This window comes from Protopterus annectens, chromosome 7.part1, assembly GCF_019279795.1.
Source record: "Protopterus annectens isolate FY-2018-M chromosome 7.part1, PAN1.0, whole genome shotgun sequence".
Taxonomy (NCBI): domain Eukaryota; kingdom Metazoa; phylum Chordata; order Ceratodontiformes; family Protopteridae; genus Protopterus; species Protopterus annectens.
In genome coordinates this window covers 365403604-365427892 of record NC_056740.1, presented here as the reverse complement: position 1 = coordinate 365427892, position 24289 = coordinate 365403604, and the positions used below count along the sequence as shown (strand labels likewise).

The 24289-nt window shown below is 40.4% G+C and overlaps 1 protein-coding gene across 5 annotated transcripts in view; it reads right to left on the bottom strand.

Annotated features, from left to right (window-relative positions):
• Positions 1 to 24289, bottom strand: part of PXK (PX domain containing serine/threonine kinase like) — a 1650359-nt gene that overhangs the window by 371292 nt on the left and 1254778 nt on the right. For all 5 annotated transcript variants that reach the window (XM_044078801.1, XM_044078798.1, XM_044078800.1 and 2 more), the window contains exon 16: positions 8371 to 8443. In XM_044078801.1, coding sequence (XP_043934736.1) covers positions 8371 to 8443 — 73 coding nt within the window. The remainder of the gene's footprint in view (positions 1 to 8370; positions 8444 to 24289) is intronic.

The window sequence follows — 24289 nt, the reverse complement described above, 5'->3', positions numbered from 1 at the left end:
CTAAAAACTGCATTCTACCTGATTTTGGCTTAGCACTCAAGTGTGGGGTCATTTATTGCACTGTTGTGATTATTTTGCTGCTTGTGTATCTCTGCTACCTTTAAACTACAACAAAAAGAAAAAAAAAACAAAAACTCTTGCTTTTTTACCACTTTCTGAAAGTTAAGAAAGTTCAGTTACAGATTTGCTGTTCTGAACTGTTTGGAAGTTTCTAGGCCAGTGCTTGCCTGGGCTAAAGGGAAGTCTCTGTGTTCACCAGTGGGAGTGGTTAACACTGCACAGCCTGCCTGTCCCTGGAGGAGTGGTTACTACCTAGAAGCTGTAGTTCTATTGGCCATTTTGGGTCAATTCTAAACTCCTTGATCTCTCTCTCTTAAAACCCTACAACTCTCTTTTTGCACGGTTTTGCGCACTGAGCAGCGTTGGGCAGCGCCGCCTAAACAGGTTTAAACTATTCCAGGCTCCACAAAGTCTGCTCTTCACTTTATCCCCCTAGAACTGTTCAAACTCTCAAAGTAATCACTCTATTCTCTTTCTAAAGCCCTGCACTTGCACAGCTCTTATAAGGAAACACTAACTAACTAAAGCACTACACCCTCCTTGACTTCTCATAAGTATTAGACTCCCGATTGGTCCTTCCTGATCAAGTGAAAAATCAGTTCCCTTCCCTAATCTGATCAGTAAAAAAACAATTCCCTATACTAATCTGGTATGTCCAAGGGTCAGTTTCAAGGTTACTCTCCAGTCCAGCTGGTGAATCTGGGAGTTTTGAGGCAATGTTACAATTGCCTTATGTACACAGACAACCCTCTCCGCCTTCCAACAAACTCTAATACATGTGAGAGATGCAGTTACACAGCCAAACTGGAGGCAGAGCTCTCTCAACCCAAGACTGGCACAGTCAGTCAGGAGGAAAAGGTAACCACCCGCACCACAAATCCAGTCTCACACAGACCTATTGCATCTGCATATCCAACACATAAACACACAAAAACATACTCGGAGGCTCTAAATAAAAATCTGCCTAAACAACAAAGACCTCCTAAGCAGATATCCAAGCAACAGCCACCCCTCAACAACACCCACAAATCACATATCTCACAAAATCAGTGTGCCTCACAGTCACAGCCCATAAGGCCAAACAACACACCAAATACACTTGTTATAGTGGACTCTATTGTCCGGCACACTGATGTCCCACTCACCAGACTGAACAAGGAGAAGGTCACTGTAAGCTGCCTGTCAGGTGCCAGGATCCGCCACATAATGCAAGCACTCAGGTCACTCCAAAGCAAGTACAAGTATGACTCCGTCATTGTCCATGCTGGTGTGAATGACCTGAGACGTACCTCCCTGGACTACATGAAAAGAGACAGAGGAGCTCCCTGACCATGTTGCCCAGGCTGGTATGTCCCTGACCTTGAGTAGCATCTTGCCCTCACCAAGAATGATGCCACAGTATAAAGACAAAATGATCAGTTTCAACAATTGGCTAAAGTATTGGTGTCATTCAAAGGGGATCCAGTGTCTGTCAGCCTGGGATGACATGCTCGACAAGCCACGTTGCTTCGCTAGGGACGGCTTGCACCTGTCACTCTTAGGCTTTCGTATACTGGCCAAGGCTCTTGCCACCCCCATAGTGCCTTTTTTAGGCAAGGCTCAAAGGACAAACCCACCTCCATAGACAACCCAAAGATAAAAAAACTAAAGGTAATGCTACTCATTGCCAGAAGTCTAAACCTCAAGATGCATGCACTCGAGACTCTCCTCAGTATGGAGAAAATCGATGTCTGTGCAGTAACAGAAACCTGGTTCAAGACTCCTGAGAGCACCCCAGCACTACCAGGTTATAACTCATACCATGCGTTTCGGCCCCAAAACTCGGACCAAAGCACAAAAGGAGGGGGGGAGTATCTATATTCATCAAAAATACCTACACCTCCAGGTTAGCGGCACTGCACGAAGCATTGGAAACCATCCATGTGCAACTAACAGCGGGCGAAACTGCCTTTCAGTTTGTAGCCTGCTACAGAACATCCTCCCTATTACAGGAACCCCACTTGGCATTCCTTAGAACACTGGAGAATATGAAGGTCTCTCCAAACACTATGTTATTGGGTGACTTCAACTACCCAAACATTGACTGGGAAAACTACTCAAGCCCAAACACCCTCGCCCAACGGTTCCTTGAATTTATAAACTCTAACGCAATGGAACAACTGGTCACCACTCCCACAAGAGGGAACAACATATTGAACCTGGTCATCACCAACATGGGGACTCTATGTTCCACACCAGAGGTAAACCCCTCATTGGTAAGATCAGACCATAAACAAATTTCCCTGGACATCCATATCCCGTCCCCACCCCTAGCCAAGGAAATCACTGTAAAGAATTTCTCCAAAGCCAACTTTGCACTTCTCAAGACTGAGGTGGAATCCTTCAAAGCCCCTGGGCCAGAGGATAATACAGCTCAATCCGCAGAATCCTTTACAAATACATTCTATGAGCACCTGCAGGAATGCATGGATCGTGCTATCCCAAATAAAACCAATACTCATTCCTCCAAAAACAGGAGACCAGTCTGGTGGACCCCGGCCATAAATAAGCTATTACAACAGAAGAAGGAAGCTACTACATGACAGAGCAAAATCCCAAAAAGGGAAGGCATCTCTGATCAGTATTAGCAAGAAATTTCGATCCCTCATAAAATCATCAAAGGCCAGTTTCGAAAGAAAAATTGCCCTAGACACTAAAGATAATCACAAGGCCTTCTTTAGTTATGTCAGAAACATGGGCGGAAACTCCCAGATATGCTCTAAATTGTTGCATAATGGTACAAAATATACTGAATCTACAGACATAGCCAACATCCTGGCAGACAGATTCAGCGCAAACTTCTCCCCCCCCTTCCCCCCCAAAGGAGCAAACGCCTATCCCAACTGAATGTAACCTCTCTGACATCACAGATGCACAGGTGAAAGCTGCCCTCTCCAAAGCAAAAAACACAGCATCTATGGGACCGGACGGTGTCCCAGGCTGTGTCTTACACGAGCTCCAAGAAGAACTGAACCCTCACATTACGTCACTGTTCAAACTTAGCCTTACTACAGGATATGTACCCAAAAAATGGCGTACAGCTACAGTGGTCCCACTCCACAAAGGTGGTGCCACAACGGACCCCGGAAACTATTGCCCCATAAGCCTGACTAGTCTGGTCTGTAAAGCTATGGAGCGTATTATCATGGAACTCATAAACAAAGACATTGGGAGCCTCCAGACACTGGACCCTACACAATTCGGCTTTGTTAAGGGCAGATCTTGCCTCTTAAACCTAGTTGATTTCTTTGAAACAGTTACCAAAGCCATAGATGAGGGCAAGGTAATCCACACAACCTACCTGGACCTCGCAAAAGCCTTCGACACAATACCCCACTCGGGCATCATAAATAAGATTACCAGCTTAAATATCAACCCCTATATCACAAGATGGGTTGCAAACTGGCTCAGAGATAGAACCCACATGGTCAGAATCGCAGGTGCCATGTCCGAATCCAAACCAGTTACAAGTGGCGTCCCACAGGGCTCCGTTCTGGGACCTCTCTTGTTCGGTATATACTTCTCTGAGGTTCAGGCTAACATGAGGGGATTATGGTTGACAAAGTTCGCAGATGACTGCAAACTGGGGGCCATAATCGAATCTCCAGCTGACACAAGCATCCTCCAAAAGGGTCTCACAGAGACGGATGCTTGGTGCCAGAGCCACGGCCTCAAGCTAAATGCTAAAAAGTCCATAGTCATCCCCTTTGGGAAAAACAAGGTGCCCACAAATTACCACATAGGTGGTAATCCATTAAGTACGGAAGAAGTAATTAGAGATTTGGGGACCAACGTAGATAGTAATCTCTCCTTTGATAATTACGTTGCCAAAGTGGTTAGAAAGACCTTCTATATAGCCCACCTTATCACGAAAGGGTTCGCATCTAGATCAAGAGAGGTCATTGTGCCCCTCTACTCGTCACTCATCAGGCCCATAATTGAATACAGTGACCCTTTTGGGATGTACCTTACCTGACACCTGCAGCAACTGGAGAGACCCCAAAAGTACCTCACCAAGAGGATCATGGGCTACAAACAGATGTCCTATGCAGCTCGACTAAAGAAACTCCAGCTCTACTCAGTTGCTTACCGCTTACTCAGAGGCGATCTATGCCTGACATACAAAGCCATGTCAAACCCAGAATTAATGGATATGCTCCACCTCAAAAAATCCAAGTCCCTTAGAGCTACATGCTCCAGGGCCCTAAACCTCAGCACAAAAATAAATAGGACATGCTGGAGGGACAGATTCATTTCCCAAAGGCTCCCCTCCTCACTCTGGAATAGAATCCCAATACATGTTAGACATAGCCCCTCGCTGACCCTCTTCGAGCGAAATTTGGACGCGTGGATGGGAAATCACAAATTTACCCCGGGATCTCTCCTGTGTCCCTGCTAGACAGAGGCACAGTAAACTAATCTTAAAAGGGTACCTTCTGTGACCTACTTTACAGAGGCACAGTAGGCTAATCTAATAGGGAGGCGGAAGCCAAATACACTCTGGCTAGGCTTATAAATGCCCTAGGGCAGATAGCCTAGTATCTACCTATGAACCTATGATTGATTATTGTATATTTTAACATTTTCAGTTATTGCATGCAATGTAGCCATTTATCCACTAGATGTCAGTGTTGATTTGGATATTTTAAAAGTTGGTTAAGGGAGAACTTTTTTTTTTTTTTAATATGAAGTAGTTCACGGTTTACAAGTGTACCTGAACGCTTATTTTTTAAATAAATTTCATAGCTTTAGCTTGTGGGAGTCTGTGTTTTTTGTTTTTAATCCTTGATTCTGAGTTTTGCTTGCTGTATAAAATTTAGAGAATGACTGAAGGTAAAACAGTTTCCTCAACTAAGTTAGACAGAAGTCTCAGAAATCAAGGAAAACAAACAGTGCACCTTGCATGTCGTCTGAACAAAGACTGTAGAAGTAAAAATGGAAATAAAAGCAGGACATTTTTTTTTAAGTCTGGAACTGAAACTTATTATTCTACCTATTTTAATCAACACAGCTCTGTTTATTTTTAGCATGGCTATTTTCTATATTCTAAACGAGTTATTGGATTGCATCATGAGTTTATATTACACAGTGCTTGTGTTCAACCACCTTAACAAATTAAACCTCAAGTTCAAAAAATCCTCTCAGAAGCCTAATTTCCCCTTCCTTCGACATGTAGTAAATTCCAAACACTAATTCAAGAAATTACTTCTTAACTATGAAACAAAAAGCAACCACATCCTCTTAGCTAACTTCAGCTTATATATGTTTCTCTCCCGTCCAATGTGACATTTATGAAATTCTGCTTGACTTCAGCCTTAAACAGCTAATTTAACAGCCCACATAACCTAACAATTACTACTTCCAGATCAAATCATCGGCAGCCCAACTCTATGAAACATCATCCACCACCCTTTGCTTCTTGGCCGTTGCCTATAAACTTCACAGTACATACTTCCAAAATATCCTCCACCACTACTACCAAATTAATACAATTCAAGCCTAAGACAAATTCAATAATCAAAAAAACTTAAAGAAGCCCTCTCTATCACAAACTAGTCCTTTATATTAAGCCTAAATCCTAACCTGGCAACAGAAGCTTTCATCATTACACTCACATCCCTCCAGGACACATTCTTCCCTATAATTTTCTTAACTATACAAACCAAAACAAATGACTGGTTAACTGTTGAACTGAAATCCCTTGTAAAACAGATATTATGCATGGTAGGCATAGAGAAAACAACCCCTCCCCTTGTAAGAGGCAACAATATATCCACCTCAGAAATCCATCAAAACAAGCAATACAATGACAAAAAGCCAGCATAAAAAAAACATTTCAAAAATCCTTAGCTAAAATCACCAAGCAGTTCTGAAAGATGTGAATCTACTCACAAGAAGGGATATTCAAACAGCAGAACAAAAGCATCTCCTACATTTTCTCCCTCTGACTACTTCTTCCAACTCTCCAACTGGGCCAGCCTTTCAAACACTCACACTGCCTCCCATCCCTCCATTCCTCAACCTTACATAACACGAGTTAAAACAAGAAATACAGAAATTCTTCTTCAACAAATAAAACTGACAGCCCACCTAGTGCAGTTGGTCTCTATCACATGTTCATATATACACTATTTGCTGGTATTTACTTTATAACCGCCCCCTCCTGGTACACATCAAAAACCTCTGCCCTAACACAAAACATTTTGCAAAATATATGGAAAATAGGCATTATTAGAGCGATCCCAAAGCAATCTAATATCTTCCAAACTTCCCAATACAGGCAAGTCTCTAGCCATCCCACTCTAGGTAAACCTCTTTAAAAATGTATCTATGTTCAACTCGTCCAACACATCACTACCTAAAACCTTCTCTCCCATATAAACAACATGGGTTCTGGTTCAGTCAGTATATACACACACACACACACACACACACACACACACACACACACACACACACACACACACACACACACACACACACACACACAGTCCTACGGTCCCTGACCAATGAAATACTACTAACTATGGACAGATGCCGGCTCACTGGTGCCACCTTTATCAGCCTTACAAAAACTTTTGAATATGTTGACCACATCCTCCTCCATAACCCACTACAAATAAGCATAAATCCATATTCCCTACCTTGGTTTCAAAACCATCTTACCAATTTCCACTTCTCCATCAAAACTCACACCTTGATTTCCCAGTTAGTCAGCCTTCAAAAAAAAAAAGAGTACCCCAAGATTCTACACTTGCTTCTCTACTATTTTCCATCTTTATAAATAAGTTTCTGTTTGACATACCTCTTTGCACAAACACAGAGTACACAGCCTCCAGACAGGCCTGCACGTTTCCAACACAAAATTCCTTTTCAGCTCCAACAAAAGCAAAACACTATGATTTTTTTGAACTAAACAGAAACTGAAAAAACACAAAACTCTTTGCATATCTATGACCACAACACCCACACTGAAAACACTGCCTCTTTTAAACAGCTTGTTAACTGGCTTTTTTCGTTCCATAACTTCCCCAGCTACCTTGAATATACAAGGAAGAAGGTTAACTCTATCCTATGCTGGGGTAGTAAAACCTCTTCATCTCTAATTAAAATTTCCAGTACAAGCTCATCCAAATGCACTCTACTCTCCAAACTGACATATGGCCTCCCTTTCAAAGTTTCAGCATCAAAACCAAACTCCACATGCATTCAAACAATACCAATAAAATGTGTAAATTACCCTCTCCCTTAAAAATGACCGCCACTGAAAAAAAGCAAAATGGCTTCAAGCTCAACAAAGGGTTGACCCTCTCCTAGGATCCCAACAATTCTATCAATCTCATAAGTCAACCAAACTTCTCTCCCCCTAGCAACAAAGCTAAATTAGACAACCTCCTTTTACAGTCTCAGAAACCACAGTCACTCTGCCCCACACTGCAACCCCCGACTAAACTCCATTGTACCCACTGCATCTCCATAACAGATCCAAAACTCTTGAAAAGTATCCCCCAGAAATAAAAAGCACTTCATCTTACCCAAAGTTAGGAATCAACTAAAAGCCCACTTCCTCTCACCAAGCCAAATGTCACTGCCGCTCTCACCCAGCCATCTCACCTAACCCGAGCTACATCACTCTCTCTCTTTTACTAGTAACAATAATACTGCCCATCATACTCCACTAATTAACCATCCCCACTTGACTTCTCACTTTCTGCATGAGATTTGCCTTGATTTATTGTAAATAAAATACATTACAACTATAGATGCTGTTTATATTTTTATTAACTGATAATATTATTTACAGATGTGCATTTTCATTACATTCATATCATCTCTCACATCTCTCACTAAATGTAATTCTGACACTCTCTGTATTCCGGGGCTGATACTGAAACTGGTCACTTGTGATCAGTGCCCTAATCCGATAAACAAATTTTGCATAAATAAATTCCAATGTGGGACAGCCAAATAGTTTCTAGCATTAAAGGTAGTTTTTGTGATTTTTGCATCTGCAAAAAGAAAGACTCATCGAAGTTTTTGGTAGACAATAACATACATTAGACTTTTGTTTGTATCACTTAACTACTGCCTAGTGCCACATAATAGACTTTGGTTTGTACCACCTAATGACTATGACATTCCAGATGAAGAACCATTGAAGCAGTTTCTTAAAACATCAGATTAATGACAAAACAGTCCACAATTGCTAAACCTTGGTAAAGAATTTAAGCATAAGAATGAAAATGATCTTATTATGAAGGCAATACTTACCAGAGTTGTTATTGGAGCTGCTGTACTTTGCTGAATGATCTTCACCATTTTCATTGGCAAACTGTCTTGACTTCTGCTCACCAAAAAACAAAGGACAAATTATAAATCTGAGAAAAATGCATTAAATCTGCAGTATCTGCATGCACCAGAAAGCAATGCGCCCATACAAATTCATCATGCAATTATGTATAGGAATAGGAAATGCAATATGAAATGAGCTGTCAATCACAATAGACAAACTAGGACAGCAGTCACAAAACTAATAAATTAACAACACCCAGAACACAGATTTGCACCTAACAGAAACTGTATTACCTTAGCTTGCTACAGTAGAAACAAAAGCAAAAAAGGAGATTAATACATTTTATAAACAAATGTTGAAAATTAAACACTACAGCCTATTTCTGAAACATTTATTACAAACTGTAGTTAACTAGCCATTACAGGTCTGGTATTCAAAACATAAAAGTGCCTAGGGGTGCCTCAGCAAACATTATCAGCCTCTGTACCCTTTTCAAATGTGAGGGTTTGTAATTCAAAAATGCTGGTAAACAACATTTGCAAAAATCAGTCACAACTTGTAGACAGGTGCAAGAGAATAACAGACACTTGTAAGAGGTTAGCACATGGAACACCTTTCATTAGCAGGCAGTTAGTTAAATAATAGGAAATATATAAATATTTCCACTTGTGTATTTTGTAAACAAAAAATATTTAATTAGATTTGTTTCTGAAACGTGTTTTACTCTTCAATTTACTTTATAAACTGGATGATTAATTTTATTCCTCTGTACTAATTTTATTACTGCACCGTGACCCTGTAAATAGACTTTTACTGCACTCTTGTACTCAGGTCTGGTAAGTACACTAGCCCACCTACTTGTTTATCAAACTGTAAAATAAAACGATTTAAAAAATCATGAATTTACAGGAAAACCAAATCAATTCTAATGAAGAACATGAGTCAAAAAGTTGCAAAGAAGCACAAAACATGACCCCAGTCCTTATCGTGTCATCAAAGTATACAATTATGTGTCTAGATATTAATATCACGGGAAGCTAAATTGTTTGCATAAGTATTAACTTGTACCCCAAATGGGTAAAAACCAACACCTTTTCCTGTACTAGTTTAAACGAAGGAAAGGTTCTGATGTTCGATTGTGGCATAACAGTTCCCAACCTTTTAAATATGTCTGTAGAAGATAAGAGATGTTACTGCTAAATAAAGTACTCTGCATGACAGTAGACGCTCGATATCTTCTGGTCTTAATTTTTACTTCTAGGTAATATGTAGTCTCACCACAACTGATTGGTCACAGTATTTTAGCAATGTTGAAAATTTGGCCAGTAGTACATACAATACACCATGTGGACACTACAGGATGCCCCTGTGTTAATGCAGGCAACACTGTGCTTTATCTTTAGTTTTTTTGGACAAAGGGAAATAAATCAATTTACCAGTGGAAAGGAGCAGATCCCATACACACTGAGCACTACTACAGAAAATGTCCAAACAGTGGCTGGTGGACTAATTCAGCCAGTAAATAATCATCAGGCTACCCGCCTCCATGTATGACTTTATTAAATGAGGTGTCTAAACTACTACTCCTCAGGAAGCAGATATGGTGCAATATTTAGGAAACACATGAGACAACTTTAATGTGTGGAGTCTGTTTCATAACAGTTAAGGCCTTACACCTTACCTGCATAAAGAATGAAATGAATACCAGGTCTCTCCTTATTGCAGTGAAATTCCGGGCTATCATTCACTACAGATACTCTTCAAATACTTCACAAAGGGCAGACAGTAATAATTTCATGGGATCATATAAAAATAGAAGGAAGAAATCCAGATAATGTAGTTTACGGATACAAAAGATAGTTGCCTAACTCAGTGAGATAGCCACATCCAGTAGCCTGCATACTGAAAGGAAATAAAATTATAAAACCAAGTCATATAACAGAAACCAGAACAATGTGTAGAAACACCATCTTGGGGTTTCTCCTGAAAAGAGGCTGCTAGCCTAGAGGGACTAACAAGGAAAAATAAAATAAAATGTAGAATAAAGGCACTAACCACGATTCTGGTAATCCTGGAACAAATAGGTTAATAAAAAAAATCCACACATATTTATGCATACAAACCACAGACATAGGCAGTTCAGGGTATGTCGGATATACTGAGGAGTACTGACGACAGACATTAAAGACTGAAGCAAATAGATTTCACGACCTTTAAACAAGTTGCAACTTAGGAATGGGGTCCATTTCTGTCACAATACAAAACCCTTAAATGTATTGTAAATTAAGCTAAGAGAAACTGCTTCAAGAAGGGAGACATAAAAACAAGTCTATTTTATTTTATTGGTATTTGTTAATTGTGGTAGAGCAATTATCTCCACAGAACTTGTGCAGATTCTAAGTGAACAAAAGTACAGTTTTGTACCTACCATAAATGTAGATGTCCGAACTGGATAGCATCTGCAGTCATAACAACTGGGTTGTCCTGTCGTCAGGCAGCCCTTCGGTCGGCCGGATTCCAAAGTCCGGGTCCGGCTTCGGCTGATGTCGCACTTCACCCGACGTCATCTCTGCTGGTCTTCGGGTATAAAGGCATCAGCCGACGCCATTTTCCTCAGTGTTTCTTGCCCCAGATGCCAGTTGCCCTTTTGGAAGGCTAAATTTTGGGTAAATGCCAATGTTTCCAAAAAGATAGAAGGCAAACACAAAAAATAAGCATGTATGTACATATATACAAACAAATACACCATAAGAGACTCCCCCCACCAGCTAGCTATTAGGAGGGTAAATACCCTAGGAGTACCACAGAGGGGAAGGAGGGAGGGTAATCCAGACTGCAGATGCTATCCAGTTCGGACATCTACATTTATGGTAGGTACAAAACTGTACTATGTCCTTCATGGATGCATCTGCAGTCATAACAACTGGGTAGAATACCATAGCCAACTAGGGGAGGAGAAAGAATAGATTATGGTGTGGTTAGGATCCCTTGCAGTACAGCAGTGGCAAACCCTGCTCGGGATCTGGAATACAGAGGTAAATTATAATGCTTGGCAAATGTATGCACGGAGGTCCAAGTAGCCGCCTCAATAATGTCCTTGGTTGCCACTCCTCGTAAAAAGGCTGTGGTAGTGGCTGTTGCCCTTGTAGAATGAGGCCTTATGTTCTGTGGAATTGGTTTTCCATGGAAGGAGTAACAGAATCGTATGCAATTTCCTATCCATTTGGAGATTGTCTGTTTGGAAATTGCTTTTCCTTCCCTTCCTGTTGCATAGGCTACAAAAAGCTGGTCAGTTTTTCTGTTACTTTTTGTTCTGTCCAGGTAGTAGCGTAGTTGTCTATGTACATCCAAGGTATGCAGCATTCTTTCCCCTCTGTTTTGTGGGTTGGGGAAGAAGGTAGGTAGGTGGATTGCCTGGTTTAAAGACACTCTGGATACCACCTTAGGCATAAATGTAGGATTAGTCCTCATGGACACTCTATCTTGGTGGAAGATTAGGAAGGGTTGTACTGCCATTAGGGCCTGAAGCTCAGAAACTCTCCTTGCAGAGGTTATTGCCAGTAGGAAAGCAGTTTTCCATGATAGATGCTGTAGGTCTGCTGTTGCTGCTGGTTCAAAAGGTGCGAGTGTCAACTTTTCTAGCACAAAGTTCAAGTCCCAAGCTGGCAATGGTGGCTTCCTAGGAGGTTTTACATTCTTGATCCCTCTGAGGAACTGCCTGAGTAGAGGATGTGAAAAGACAGGTGGATCAAGGCTGTATTCTGCTGAAATAGCTGATGCATGTATCTTGATGGAGGAATAGGACAGGCCTGTATGTAGAAGCTCTGCCAAGTACTCCAGAATGTTGGCAATATCTATATTCGACACATCTTTTCCTCTTTCAGCACTCCAAATGACAAACCTTTTCCATTTTCCTGCATAGTTCCTTCTTGTTGAAGGTCTGCAGGCTTCAAGGATAATGTCTTTAACCCTTTGTGAAAGATCTGGATTAATTGCTGCTATGTGATGTTCCATGCAGTCAGTTGCAACGTTTTTAGGTTTGGATGCATGATGCTGTAGTTGTTCTGAGTTAACATCAAAGTCATCAGGGGTATTGACCACATTTTGTCCCGAGACATGCTCCTCAGTAATGGGTACCAGTGTTGTCTTGGCCAGTTCGGAGCTATCAGGATTATCCTTGGACGTTCCTCCTTGATTTTTAGTAATACCTTGTGTATAAAGGGAAGAGGTGGGAATGCATATGTTGTCAGACCTTTCCAGCTGAAGGAGAGCGAATCCACTTTCCATGCAAGTGGATGGAATGTCCTTGTGCAGAATTTTTTGAGCTGGTGATTGAGAGGGGAAGCGAATAGATCTATCTGTGGCATTCCCCATTTCTTTGAGATGGTCTTGAAGATGTCCGGGTGTAGCATCCATTCGTGAGCATCCGAGGTGGTTCTGCTTAACATGTCTGCTAGAGTATTCTCCTTTCCTGGTACAAATATTGCCTGTAACTGGATGTTGTAGCTGAGTGCCATGTTCCAAAGGTCCAAAGTCATTCTGCATAGGGGGTATGAATGAGTGCCTCCCTGTTTGTTGATGTACCACATGACTGTGGTGTTGTCTGTCCTTATCATCAAATGGCCTTCTTTGAGAAATGGTCTGAATTTTTGCATTGCCAGTTTTACTGCCAGCATTTCTTTTAGGTTGATGTGCAAGTGAAGCTGGTCCTGCGTCCACAATCCTTGTACGCATTTGTCCAGCATGTGAGCCCCCCATCCTAGGTCTGAGGCGTCTGTTGTGATGGTTTGGCTTGCTTGATAGTTGTGAAAGGGTAGGCCTGGGTTTGACTGGCATGCTTGAGCCCACCATAGGAACTCCTGTTTTAGGCATGGGATTAGTGGAATTTCTGCTTCTAGGCTGTGCCTGTGTTGGGACCATAAATTCTTTAGGTACCACTGTAGTTTTCTCATATGCAGTCTGGCATGTGGAACCAAGATTATGCATGATGCCATGAAACCCAAGGCCTGCAGAACTTTTCTTGCTGTTAGCTTGTTCTGTTTTGTTAGTGCCAAGAAGTAAAGAGGTAGTTCTTTTTGTTTTTCTGCAGTTAGGAATGCCATTTGTTTTACTGTGTCCAATTCCGCGCCCAAGAATGTCCTTGTTTGGGATGGTATCAGCCTTGACTTTTGTAAATTGACTGTGTATCCCAGTGCTTGTAGCAAGTAAATGACCCTTTGTAAATCTGTTGTCAGCTTGCTTTTGTTGTCCCCTTGTAGCAGGCAGTCGTCCAGGTATGGATAGATTTGGATTCCTCTTTTGACTGGTAAAGTGTGGAAGTGGAACCGGTAACCTTGGTCTATGGTTTGCAAAATCCACTTGTCTTTTGTGATATAGTGCCAGTTTTTCGAAAATAAGGTTAATTTTCCGCCTAATGGTGCTGCTATTTGTTCCCTGGTAGGCAGAGTTAGAATCAAGTCACTGATTGTCCTGTTGTAGTGGTAGTGGCTGTGTCTGTGCCTCTGTTATTACCTTGCCACTGTCGTCCTCTGTAGGCACCCCCTCTGGATTGATTTCCGCCTCTGGAACATCTATTCCTGCCCCTTTGGGATCTTGTGGAGTCAGGAAAGGACCAATTTTTGGCAGGCCAGTTCCTGCTAAACCTTGGGGGCTGAACCTGTAAGAAATCTTTAACCGTTTGTACAGATTTTGCCTTTTCTTCCATTTTCTTTATTACCTGCTGGGCAGGTGTACCAAACAAACTGGCCTTATCCATAGGAGCATCTAATAACTTAGCTTTAACATGATCCGGTAAGACCTGTTCCTTCAGCCATGCATGTCTTCTTATCACTGTGCCAGTCATGGCTGATCTAAATTAAGCCTCCAGTGCATCATAGCCACATTTTAAGGAATGGTTACTAACCTGTTGTATGTTATTTACCATTTCTAATACATATTTCTTATCTATAGAGTCATCAGAGGATAGCTTTTTAGTTAACTGATCAAGCATAAACTCTTGGTATTGTATCATGTGAAACTGACAGTTTAAAGCTCTGGCTGAGAGAGTAGCAGAGGTGTAAACTTTTTTGCCCCATCTGTCTAAAGACCTGGCTTCCCTTTCAGAAGGAATAGGGTTTTTTGCTGTGGTCGAGGCTACTGCCTTAGGTCCCTGGGATATAGTTTCGGGGTCTGCAAGTGGGGCCTTGTATAGGTGATGATGAGTGTCTGGCACCCTGTAAAATCTATCTGGTTTGGCAGGGGCTGGAGGTAAGGAATCTGGTGCAGTGCAGACATCATTAAATGCATCGTCCACAACAGAGAGGACAGGAGGTATAGCTAAGGGCCTGTGTTGTGGTAGGTGCAGAAAAGTCCTAAGTCTTTTTCTGGAATCTGAGAAATCCTGTTCCTGCCATTGGAATTGTTCTCTCATGGCATGTAAGGTTTCCCCAAAGGAGAATTCTTCTGGTGGAGAAGCAGGTGGAATGGATTCTTCAGCATCTGAGTCTTCATAATTGGAGAAAGGAGCCTCTGTCTGGTCTGTAATATCTGAGTCATCCGCAGAATCATCAGAGGACACAGGCTCAGGGGGCTCTGCTCTAGGTCTCTTTTCTGGGGGCTGAGAGGCCCTGTCTGGGTGAGATTGAGATCCCCTAATTAAGGATATTAAATCTTCTGCCAGAGTAAGCATTTGTGAACTAGAAGTGGGCCTGGTTGAGGGGGGGTTTAACAGGCACAGATTTTGTAGATTTGGCTGCTTTAGCCCTGGCAAAGGCCTTAACAGACATGGCTACAGGAGGCCAAGCAGCACCACGTGCTGGGGTAGAGACATCCAAAGGGATGGTGTCTGATAAGTCACTAGTAGCCACTGTAGTAGGTAAAATTTCTGAGGCCGATTCCAGTAAAGTAGCAGGAACCTCAGTAGTAGTCATTGATTCGGCTGTACTTTGATCAGTTTTCTCGGTTTCGGCCGAAACCGAGACACTTGCGGTTTGCTTAACCATGGTTTCGTCCGAAACCGCGGACCGTGAGTGTCGGTCTTTTTCTTTGCGTTTTTTAACAATTTGGGTGGTCGGAGGATCCGACGGCATAATGTACGCAAAATCTGAGCCGAAAAACTGTTCAGCAAACTCCGACCGACGCCTAAGCGTTCGGTTGAATGAAGCACAGGCCGAACAGGCTGCTACGTCGTGGTCTGGGCCTAAACAAGGCAAACAGTAAGAGTGGAAATCTTTATGAGGTATTTGTTTCCCACAAGTTAAACAGTTATTGACTTTTTCTGACATCGGCTGAGGCAAGAAAGAGTCCCCAACGGGGTACTTAGCTTTTAGAAGTCTTCGAAGTAGTATTCGGTAGTAGTAATCTCTAGATCTGACCGACCGGCACTTGCGAACAGCTTCTGCTTCGGGCGCCACGCGGCAAGAAAGACGGAGGAAAATGGCGTCGGCTGATGCCTTTATACCCGAAGACCAGCAGAGATGACGTCGGGTGAAGTGCGACATCAGCCGAAGCCGGACCCGGACTTTGGAATCCGGCCGACCGAAGGGCTGCCTGACGACAGGACAACCCAGTTGTTATGACTGCAGATGCATCCATGAAGGACATCTGTCTGTTTCAGTAACTTGCTCAGTGTCGCACAGTTAGGCAAAAAAAGCTAAGGGAATAAAAGTCTGGACCTCCGGGCTACAGGAAACAGCTTAAAAGTTCCTTAGTCCTCAGCACCAAAGGAAAAATAGAAGATGCCCAGTCTTCTGGATATCATTTCTTGCCATTCTATAGCCAAAGACGCAGCTGGGATCCAATTAATGAAAAGTATATCCCATTTGTTCTAAGGAGAAAGCTAAAAAAAGTAGCAAATGAACCTTTTTCTTAAGTGCAATCACAAGTATGACCTAAAATACAAAGGACAGACAGCCAAAAAGACTGCCATTGTGAAAAAAAAAAAAAAAATGGCTTTCTGCACATCAAAATTTGTAACTCAGATGCTCTTCTCAGAGAAATTAGATCAGCCAACGAAATTCTTGCAAGAACAAAATGTCAATGGAACACAATGTGTTGGCTTAAAAGAAACCTTGAGATGGCAAATTGCAATATACTTGTCCTATAAAACCTTCTATACAGTTTAGCCTAAAAACAAAGTTAGAACCTCAGCAGTAATTTCAAAGATACCAAGGCCTACTTTAATAAGAATGGAACACTCCCAATGGGAAATGGACAGTCTGCATTATAACTAGCCCTTGTTCTTATGAAATGAGGCAAGGTTTAACTAGCCATGTTGCATCAGGATCCATGCAGGTTAAAGTGATGAAACTATATTCATCATAGTTCATTAGCATCTCAAAACATGCTCCTTAAAGTCAGGGATAATAACACAAGACACCCTTCAACTCAACACAATGTACTAATAGAGAAGGATCACCTGACCATGGCACTCTTGAGAGGGTGAAAAAAGTGTGTGATATCTAAGACAAGCCACACTGCACAACCTGTCACCTACTCAAGACACTGCTATCAGACTTTATACAAAATAAATCACACCAGACAGTTAGCCTTATACAATATTTCTCTTTACTAGCAGAATAATGAACATTCAGTTTAATTTTGTTCTCCAGCAGACATGCTCTCCTCTACCAGAGTGCCACTGCCATCTCAGGTTACACTGTGTATGAAATCTGAGCCACATCTTACCCTGTACTGTAGATCTGAGACATGCACATGCAGAAGTGATAGTACACTTGGCTCTATCATGGTAGTGTAAGTCATGACTAGTGAATCTAGGCTATCTGCACTGACCCTCTTCTATAGCTGGTTCATTACAGGCACTGATGCATCAAAATTGAAATTCTGCAAATCCCTGCAATGAACCGGTTCATTACTGGGTGGAAAAACCGGTGCAAATAGTAATACAGATGATGGTTGTTTCAAAAGACTAGTTCTACCATCAAGACCTTGAAAAAACAAGTCAGTCAAGTGGCCACATTTTATGGGTTGCAGTGGTACCTACCCAAGTAAAAACAAAATTCTCCGTATAAGGTTTAGAAATTAAATACCTAGTTCATTTTCATCAATGATATGGCATTAACGGTGTTTGTGAACTAATCATGCTCGGCATTTATGTACAAGGTTAATAAGGAGATCACAGAACTGAAGGAATGCTCTCAGGTATTCTATTGGATGATATACTAAGAAATCTACAGCTCACTCCTGCCCCACAAACTCCCTTGAAGGTGTTGATAATTATTACATTCATCATAGTCATCTCAAAGACAGGTGAGGTGAGATAGGTACACAAACACCTTTAGCAAATCAGTATGAAGTGGTGCCACATTGAATGATTCATAGCAAAATACAACATTTTCCACTTACCTTATACTTCCTAGTGCACAAAGCTTGACCCTGTTCTCAAAAAATAAGGTGGTCCAGTAACACAAAGCTACACAAGGGGTCTCTGAAGAAAGGTAAAATGTGTACTTTGGCTAAAGTGTCTCTTCTGGAATCAGAAAGACTTTTCTCCTGTTTTGCATTTACCATTGGTCTCTGAGACAGATACACTAAGAGGATAAGTGTACAAAACATTCTCCTTCCCATCAAACAACATTTTGTTATTTTATTAGGAATGGAGGGACGCAAGCCAGTTCACCTGAGGTCCTCCTCACTTTTTATACACTGTGAATAAACGTATGGATGTAACTATCACTAGCAGTCCAGATGAATATTTCAAATTAAGCTGTTAGCATGTCCTGGTCCCCCAGCACAGGTAAAGCCATCAAAAGACTGTCCAAACAAAAAGATCAGTTGCCATTTGCCATACTCTTGATAACTATCTCCACAGCTGATAAGAATAAGCCCCCCCACCCCCCCAACCCCTGTGTATGTACCACCTTATGAAAATGCTGCCTATAGAATCACTGGGCATAAACAATTCTTGGCTTTCATGGCAAACTCTGCTGCCATCATCTCTTTCACACTGCTATACAGGGAAAGATGAGCAGGAGACCACTGCCCATCAACAGAATAGGCCAGCCCATGTTTGATGCATCTGTTATCAAGGCTTCAACAGGATGAAGCAAAGATATCTACTTTCCTTAACTGATGTGTACTTGTGTCACTTATAAAGACAGTTCTCTTAACAGTGCCAGAATCAAAGGAAAAGTCACTTCCAAAGAATATGCACAGAACTGAAATTTCCCCTTATGGAATTTGACATTCTGAACCATCAGAATACTGGCAGATATGAACCTCTGAATTCACAGTAACATCCTTACAGAAAAGGAGCGTTTGACCATGAAATGAAAGAAAGCAACTGCATCTTTAGTCTTCTACTGAATTATTCCCCAACAGTGATATCCAAATATTTTTCAGTGGAAAGGTAATTGACTGACTTTTTCTTATTGATTGTTACATCTAATGACTCTAGCAAGGGAATCACTGTACCTGTCTTTCAACAAACTTGTCTGAATAAAGTGATCATCTAGATATGGAACAATACGAGTGCCCTGATTTCTCATTACTGCTGCAGCTGGATCAGACTTGAGCTGGAAACAGTGATTAGTCCAAATGGAAAATACATGTAGCTTACTTAAAGCATGATAAACCATCTGTGAGGAATGTAAATGGACACATATTATTAAAGATTTTTCAGTTGTAAAGCATTATCTAAAGCTGTCTGAAGCTGAAAGACAATGAGAGGATTGAGGTTTACTGTGTGGAATTTTGTAAGCTTAAAACTGCTTATTTGTTGAAGAAAAGTTCACAATAATCCAATAGCATTCTTTTTTAGGGCAAAGGAGAACCTGGAATTACAGGAACAGGCTCCCTTATCCATGTGAAGCAGAGTTCCTCCCTAACTCACTTCAAGTGTAACTCAGAAAATTGGATGGGGAACAAAAAATTCATCCCTGGATTGGCACCTTTGTCTCTAATGGACATAGGCAGCCTGTAAACGGTTACTTTCCCAAGCCACTGCTTGTGAACGTTCATCTCTCACACCCCTGATTACACTCATCAAGAGTACAAGAACTTGTCAGAGATTTGGGATGCATGGCTATTCTTAAAAAGGCCCTCATGGTCATTAGCCTAGAAAACACCTATGAATCTATGAACTTATTTCTTGGACCTTAACAAGGCAAATGCACTCTTTTTATCACTTCCTTGTTCATATTTTGCAGAAAATGTGAGCTCTGGACCACTGAATTCTTAAACAAAGAATGAGCTGGGGGGGGGGTAGTATTTTCCTATTAATACTGCTACGTAACCCCTTTTTAAGATATTTTAGCTAAAAAACTATGCAGATTTTTTTTAAAGCCTTAACAACTTCACACATTAAGTGATAACATGGGTATGCATGCAGTTACTGTAAAGAAAAAAAACCACTTAAAACATTATTCACAAACATCATACATTATACATATATGTTTCCTTTAACATTTTATTCATTCCAACACGGAAAACATTACTCAAGACCTGCATACTATTAAGTTTCACATCTCCTTTGCCTCCTGAGCATTATTCTGCATGCATTTTTCCTACAAATTATGTTTATTTCTATGTAATTTGCTTCTTTCCTTTTTTAAAGATCCCTCTTCAAAATGTATACCAATTGTAAATGAAGTGTTGTATATTGTAAAGGGGATAAAGAATTTGATGTCCATTTTCTAAGTAACTGTTTTTTTTTTTTTTTTTTGATAGCCAGTAGCACTAAACTTAGCACGGCCTTACTATATCTAAGAAATTCAAATCTGACAGCTCAAAAGAATCACTTTTTCACTTGGCCCCTCAACATTTCTGACAATAAGATATTTTAAAATCTGCCAACTTATTACATTCGCAAACAACATGCTCCCAGTTTACTCTCTCCAGCCCATCACATCTCTTGCAATTTTTACTTACCTGAGGAAGAATTCTATTAAGTCTGCTTGGGGTATAAAAACACCTATGCAAACACTTACATGCAAAAGTCCTAAATCTTCTGGACTCTGCTGCATACCTGGGAGCCATACAGATGTCCTCTCACTATTTCTTTGTAAACTGCCTTTCCAGTATCTCTTCCCAATCTTTTCTAACCTTTGTCAATTGACTGTTATTGTTAAATTGCAATATTTTACATGCTTTAATAAGTATCCCTTTTTTAATGAAGGTGTCTGCTCTAGACTCGACTAAAAACTCAACCAGAGCTGGTATTTCACTTCGCACTCTCCTATCACTTTCTCTTTGCCTATACTGTTACCAATTCCTAGTAAGGAAGGCAATCTCTAAACTGCATTCAAAGCCTTCACTTGGCCTCACCCCACTATGGTACCTTTCCCTCCATAAATATAAAAAGCAACTCTTTCCCTCCATAGTTACTTGTTCCCAATACCTTGGGGTTCCTTTGACAATTTTGTCTAATAAATACCAACACCTGAGTGCCTATTTTCTAGACCTCTACTTGCAGTCATCCTTAATGGTAAAATGTCCTTTCTACATTCCTCTGTTAGTTCTTGGAATGCTTTCTGTAACTTTGTAAGTATAAAATTCTGTATGGTTGTTATAATTTTCCTGAAGGGTCTGCATCCAAAATATTATGCTCTCTCTCTCTACTTTTTGATCCCCCCCCATTTTAATCATCATACCTTTCCACTTTGAACTGTAAACTTCTGCTACAAAGCAAAAAAAAAGAGAGACTGTTCAAATACAGCTTGTTGGACAGGAGTGCTCCCACATTAATTCTTGCTTTCAACCAACCGCATATCATCCTTATTCTATCAGGGAAAGCAAAATTGCAATACTCAAACTCCTAGCTGGCTTTACTGAATGCTTTCACTGCATTAAAAAGCATCAACAATAGCATCATTTTCTTTCACTGTGCTTCCCTCTGGATCATAATTAGTCTATTAATGTTGGCAAATGTTTGCTTCCACTCCAAAAAACCAAACTAATGCATATTTATCAGTGTTGGCAATACCTTTGTCATTCACTTTAGACAGGACCGGCATACTATTTTAACACCATGGTTTTAAATTGAAATTGGTCTACATGAAGCTGGGTCTGAAGGGTCTTTACCGTCTTTGGATAAGTCAGCCACCACAGCTTTCTTCCATAATGCTAATAATGACCTTTCTTTTAAAATATTGTTAAAACACCTTCCATATTTTTATCACTTCCCCCCTCCAAACTTCCACAGGAATACCATCTGTTCCTGGATACTTCTTTGTTGATTTATCATACTTCACCATTTTTTCTCATCCCTTTGCATCTTAGCTAGTAGTAGTTCTTTACCCTTGTCTTCCACTAACCTTGGTGTAGTTGATTCTTCTATAAATAGTTCCATTTGTGCCTTTTCATGGTCTCCTCGTTAATCTGCTTAATACAAATCTGCACAGAATTTCTCAAAAATCTTTAATACTTCTATAGGATCTCTGGTTAGGTTTCTTGTAACAGGCTACGTTTAGCAACAACCCCTTCTACTTTCTGCTGTCTAAATTGTTGTGCTAAGAGTGTTTGTACTCTCAAATTATGAAGAAATGCATGCGTTGAAGCAACCTTTCTAAATTCATAAACAACAACCAAATAATCCTTATTTTCCCTTAAGTACTCAGCAATTCTTCCTCTTTTTGCTCTGTGAGATTTCCCTTTTTCTGCAATACTTTAATATTTAACAACCCCTCTAAATAATTATTACTTCTTTCACATTTCTTTCTCTCTTATTTTTGCTACATTTTAAACTCCAAATTCATTTTAGCCCACTCCCTAGCTATCCATTCCCAGAAAATATCTTCCTAGTAACTCTCAACTAATTTCTACTAACCATTACTTAAATTTCTCTCTTTTTAACAAAGAAGAAGGAAAGTTCCAGTGTCTCATTTCACTTCATTGCTCTGCAGCTTTATCTTGGTCATTACTTGCAAATGATTTGAAACAGCCGATGGATGTGCTTTCAAGGCTTTCAATTAAATACTCAAGCTCCTGTGAAATGTTAACTTCCATCTAGTTTAGCCCAGTTTTAGTACCACGAGGAATAATATGCAAATACTGCCTGAACTCTTGCTAGTAAATTCATATTTTGCATTCCAAATATTCTGCTATATTCCTTAGAAATCTAACACAATTTGTTATATTTTCCTTTATAGGTCCCCCTACTACATCATCACTATTGGTAATCAAGTTGCAATCCATAAATAATATTCCTTGTTGAAGGCTAATTATTTCTGCCCAAATTCTCTTAAGCTGCATAATAGTAGTTTTAGGTGGTATATAAATACATGTCAGTGTAATCCTCTTCCTGGCCAATAACCCCTAATTAGCAGAAATCTACCATTATTGTCTTTCTTCTCCTCTGCTATCACTGGAGCCCCTCACACAATAAGTATTATTATCCCCTTTATCTTTGTCTCTGACACTTTGCTGAATATCCAATGCTGAAAGCCCTTTCTGTGCCAAATTCACGTCATTGAATAACACCTCACAAAGTGTACTAAAAGCAGCAAACAGAAAACACATTTCTAGCTTTGAAATGCACTTCACACTGCTTAGATATAACATTTTCATGCGGAATGTCTCAAGTCATAAAATAATGAAGACAAGCAGTCACGAAGTGTACAAAAGCAACAAAACCCTGATTGCCTTAACTACATAAAACATTTCCTAAGCTTTAATTCTTAACACTTCACTTAAAATTTCTGAAAAAAAAAAAAAACAGCCCCAGTACTGAAAAAGAAACCCTGCTCTAAAAATACCCATTGTGGGCAACAAACTTCTGATATCACTAAAATTGCCAGCATTTTTAAGAAAACAGAAAATACATCAAAAATACTAAAAGTCAATATTTTCTGTGTGGAATGGTTCTCCTGTGGTGACTTTGAGAAATGAAGCCTGTAGCCAGCTGTTGTTCCTTTGAAGCCTCTCAGCTGTTATTCCTTGAGGTGGTAAGAAAGTTCTGAAGTAGTCTTCACTCTGAATGCTGATTTCCCTCTAAAAATGGGCTGTCCGATCAGTACTTGGAATGAAGGCGTGGGAGGGAGCAAGAACTTGGTGATGCTGGCAGTTTCTTGCATCCTGAGCAGACTATAACCCAAATATCCAAAGGTTACTGTAGCAGTGAGAATGATGGACATTTACAGCTGCCTCTTCAAAGTCTTGACTCAGCAGTTCTTCCTTTATTCCAAATAAGATCTATTCAATACATCTTCAGTTTGCATCTCTCTTCCTGGTTCATACACAATTTTCAAGCCATACGTTTTGTAGAATCAACACAGTCCCTTGCAGATATAATGGTACTTTAGGGGATGAGTTCAAAAAATACTCTGTAATGGCATATACTGTCTCCCACATATATACTTACAGAATTTTTCACAGCCATACACAACACATTCATATCTTAGTTGTGGCCTCAGTCAATGCTCTCAAACCACAAGCAACTGGATTATGCTCTTGTACCAACACTGCACCTATACTAAATTAACTGGCAACCATTTAGAACAGAAGTGTCTTTACTGAATCATAATAATGAAGAACTAGAGTTTTGTTTTCAATTTGTTTAGCGTTGCAAAACTTTTTTCTTGCTCCTGCTCTCAGTGCAACATTATTTCTTTATCAAGCAGTCAACTCAAAGTACTGATTCATGTCAAGAAATCAAGGCAATGCCTACATGTCTGATGGTTTTCCAATTTGGACTTTTACTCTTATTTCTCTTAATTCATTATCGCCAATGGAGGTCTGGATTTTTGCACTATGACTTCCAACGAGCACAGCCTATGCTTTTTGATAGAATCAAACTAGGTCTTCAAATTTCAAAAGTTCATATTTATGGCACCATACTGGTTAGTAAAGAAGTGTAAATGGCAAACTCTTTTAGCACAAACTATTTTTATATTGGTAGTATTCTTTGAGCTCCAGACCTTAAAGTGGAATTCAGAGTTCACAATAAAAATAGTAACTACAAAC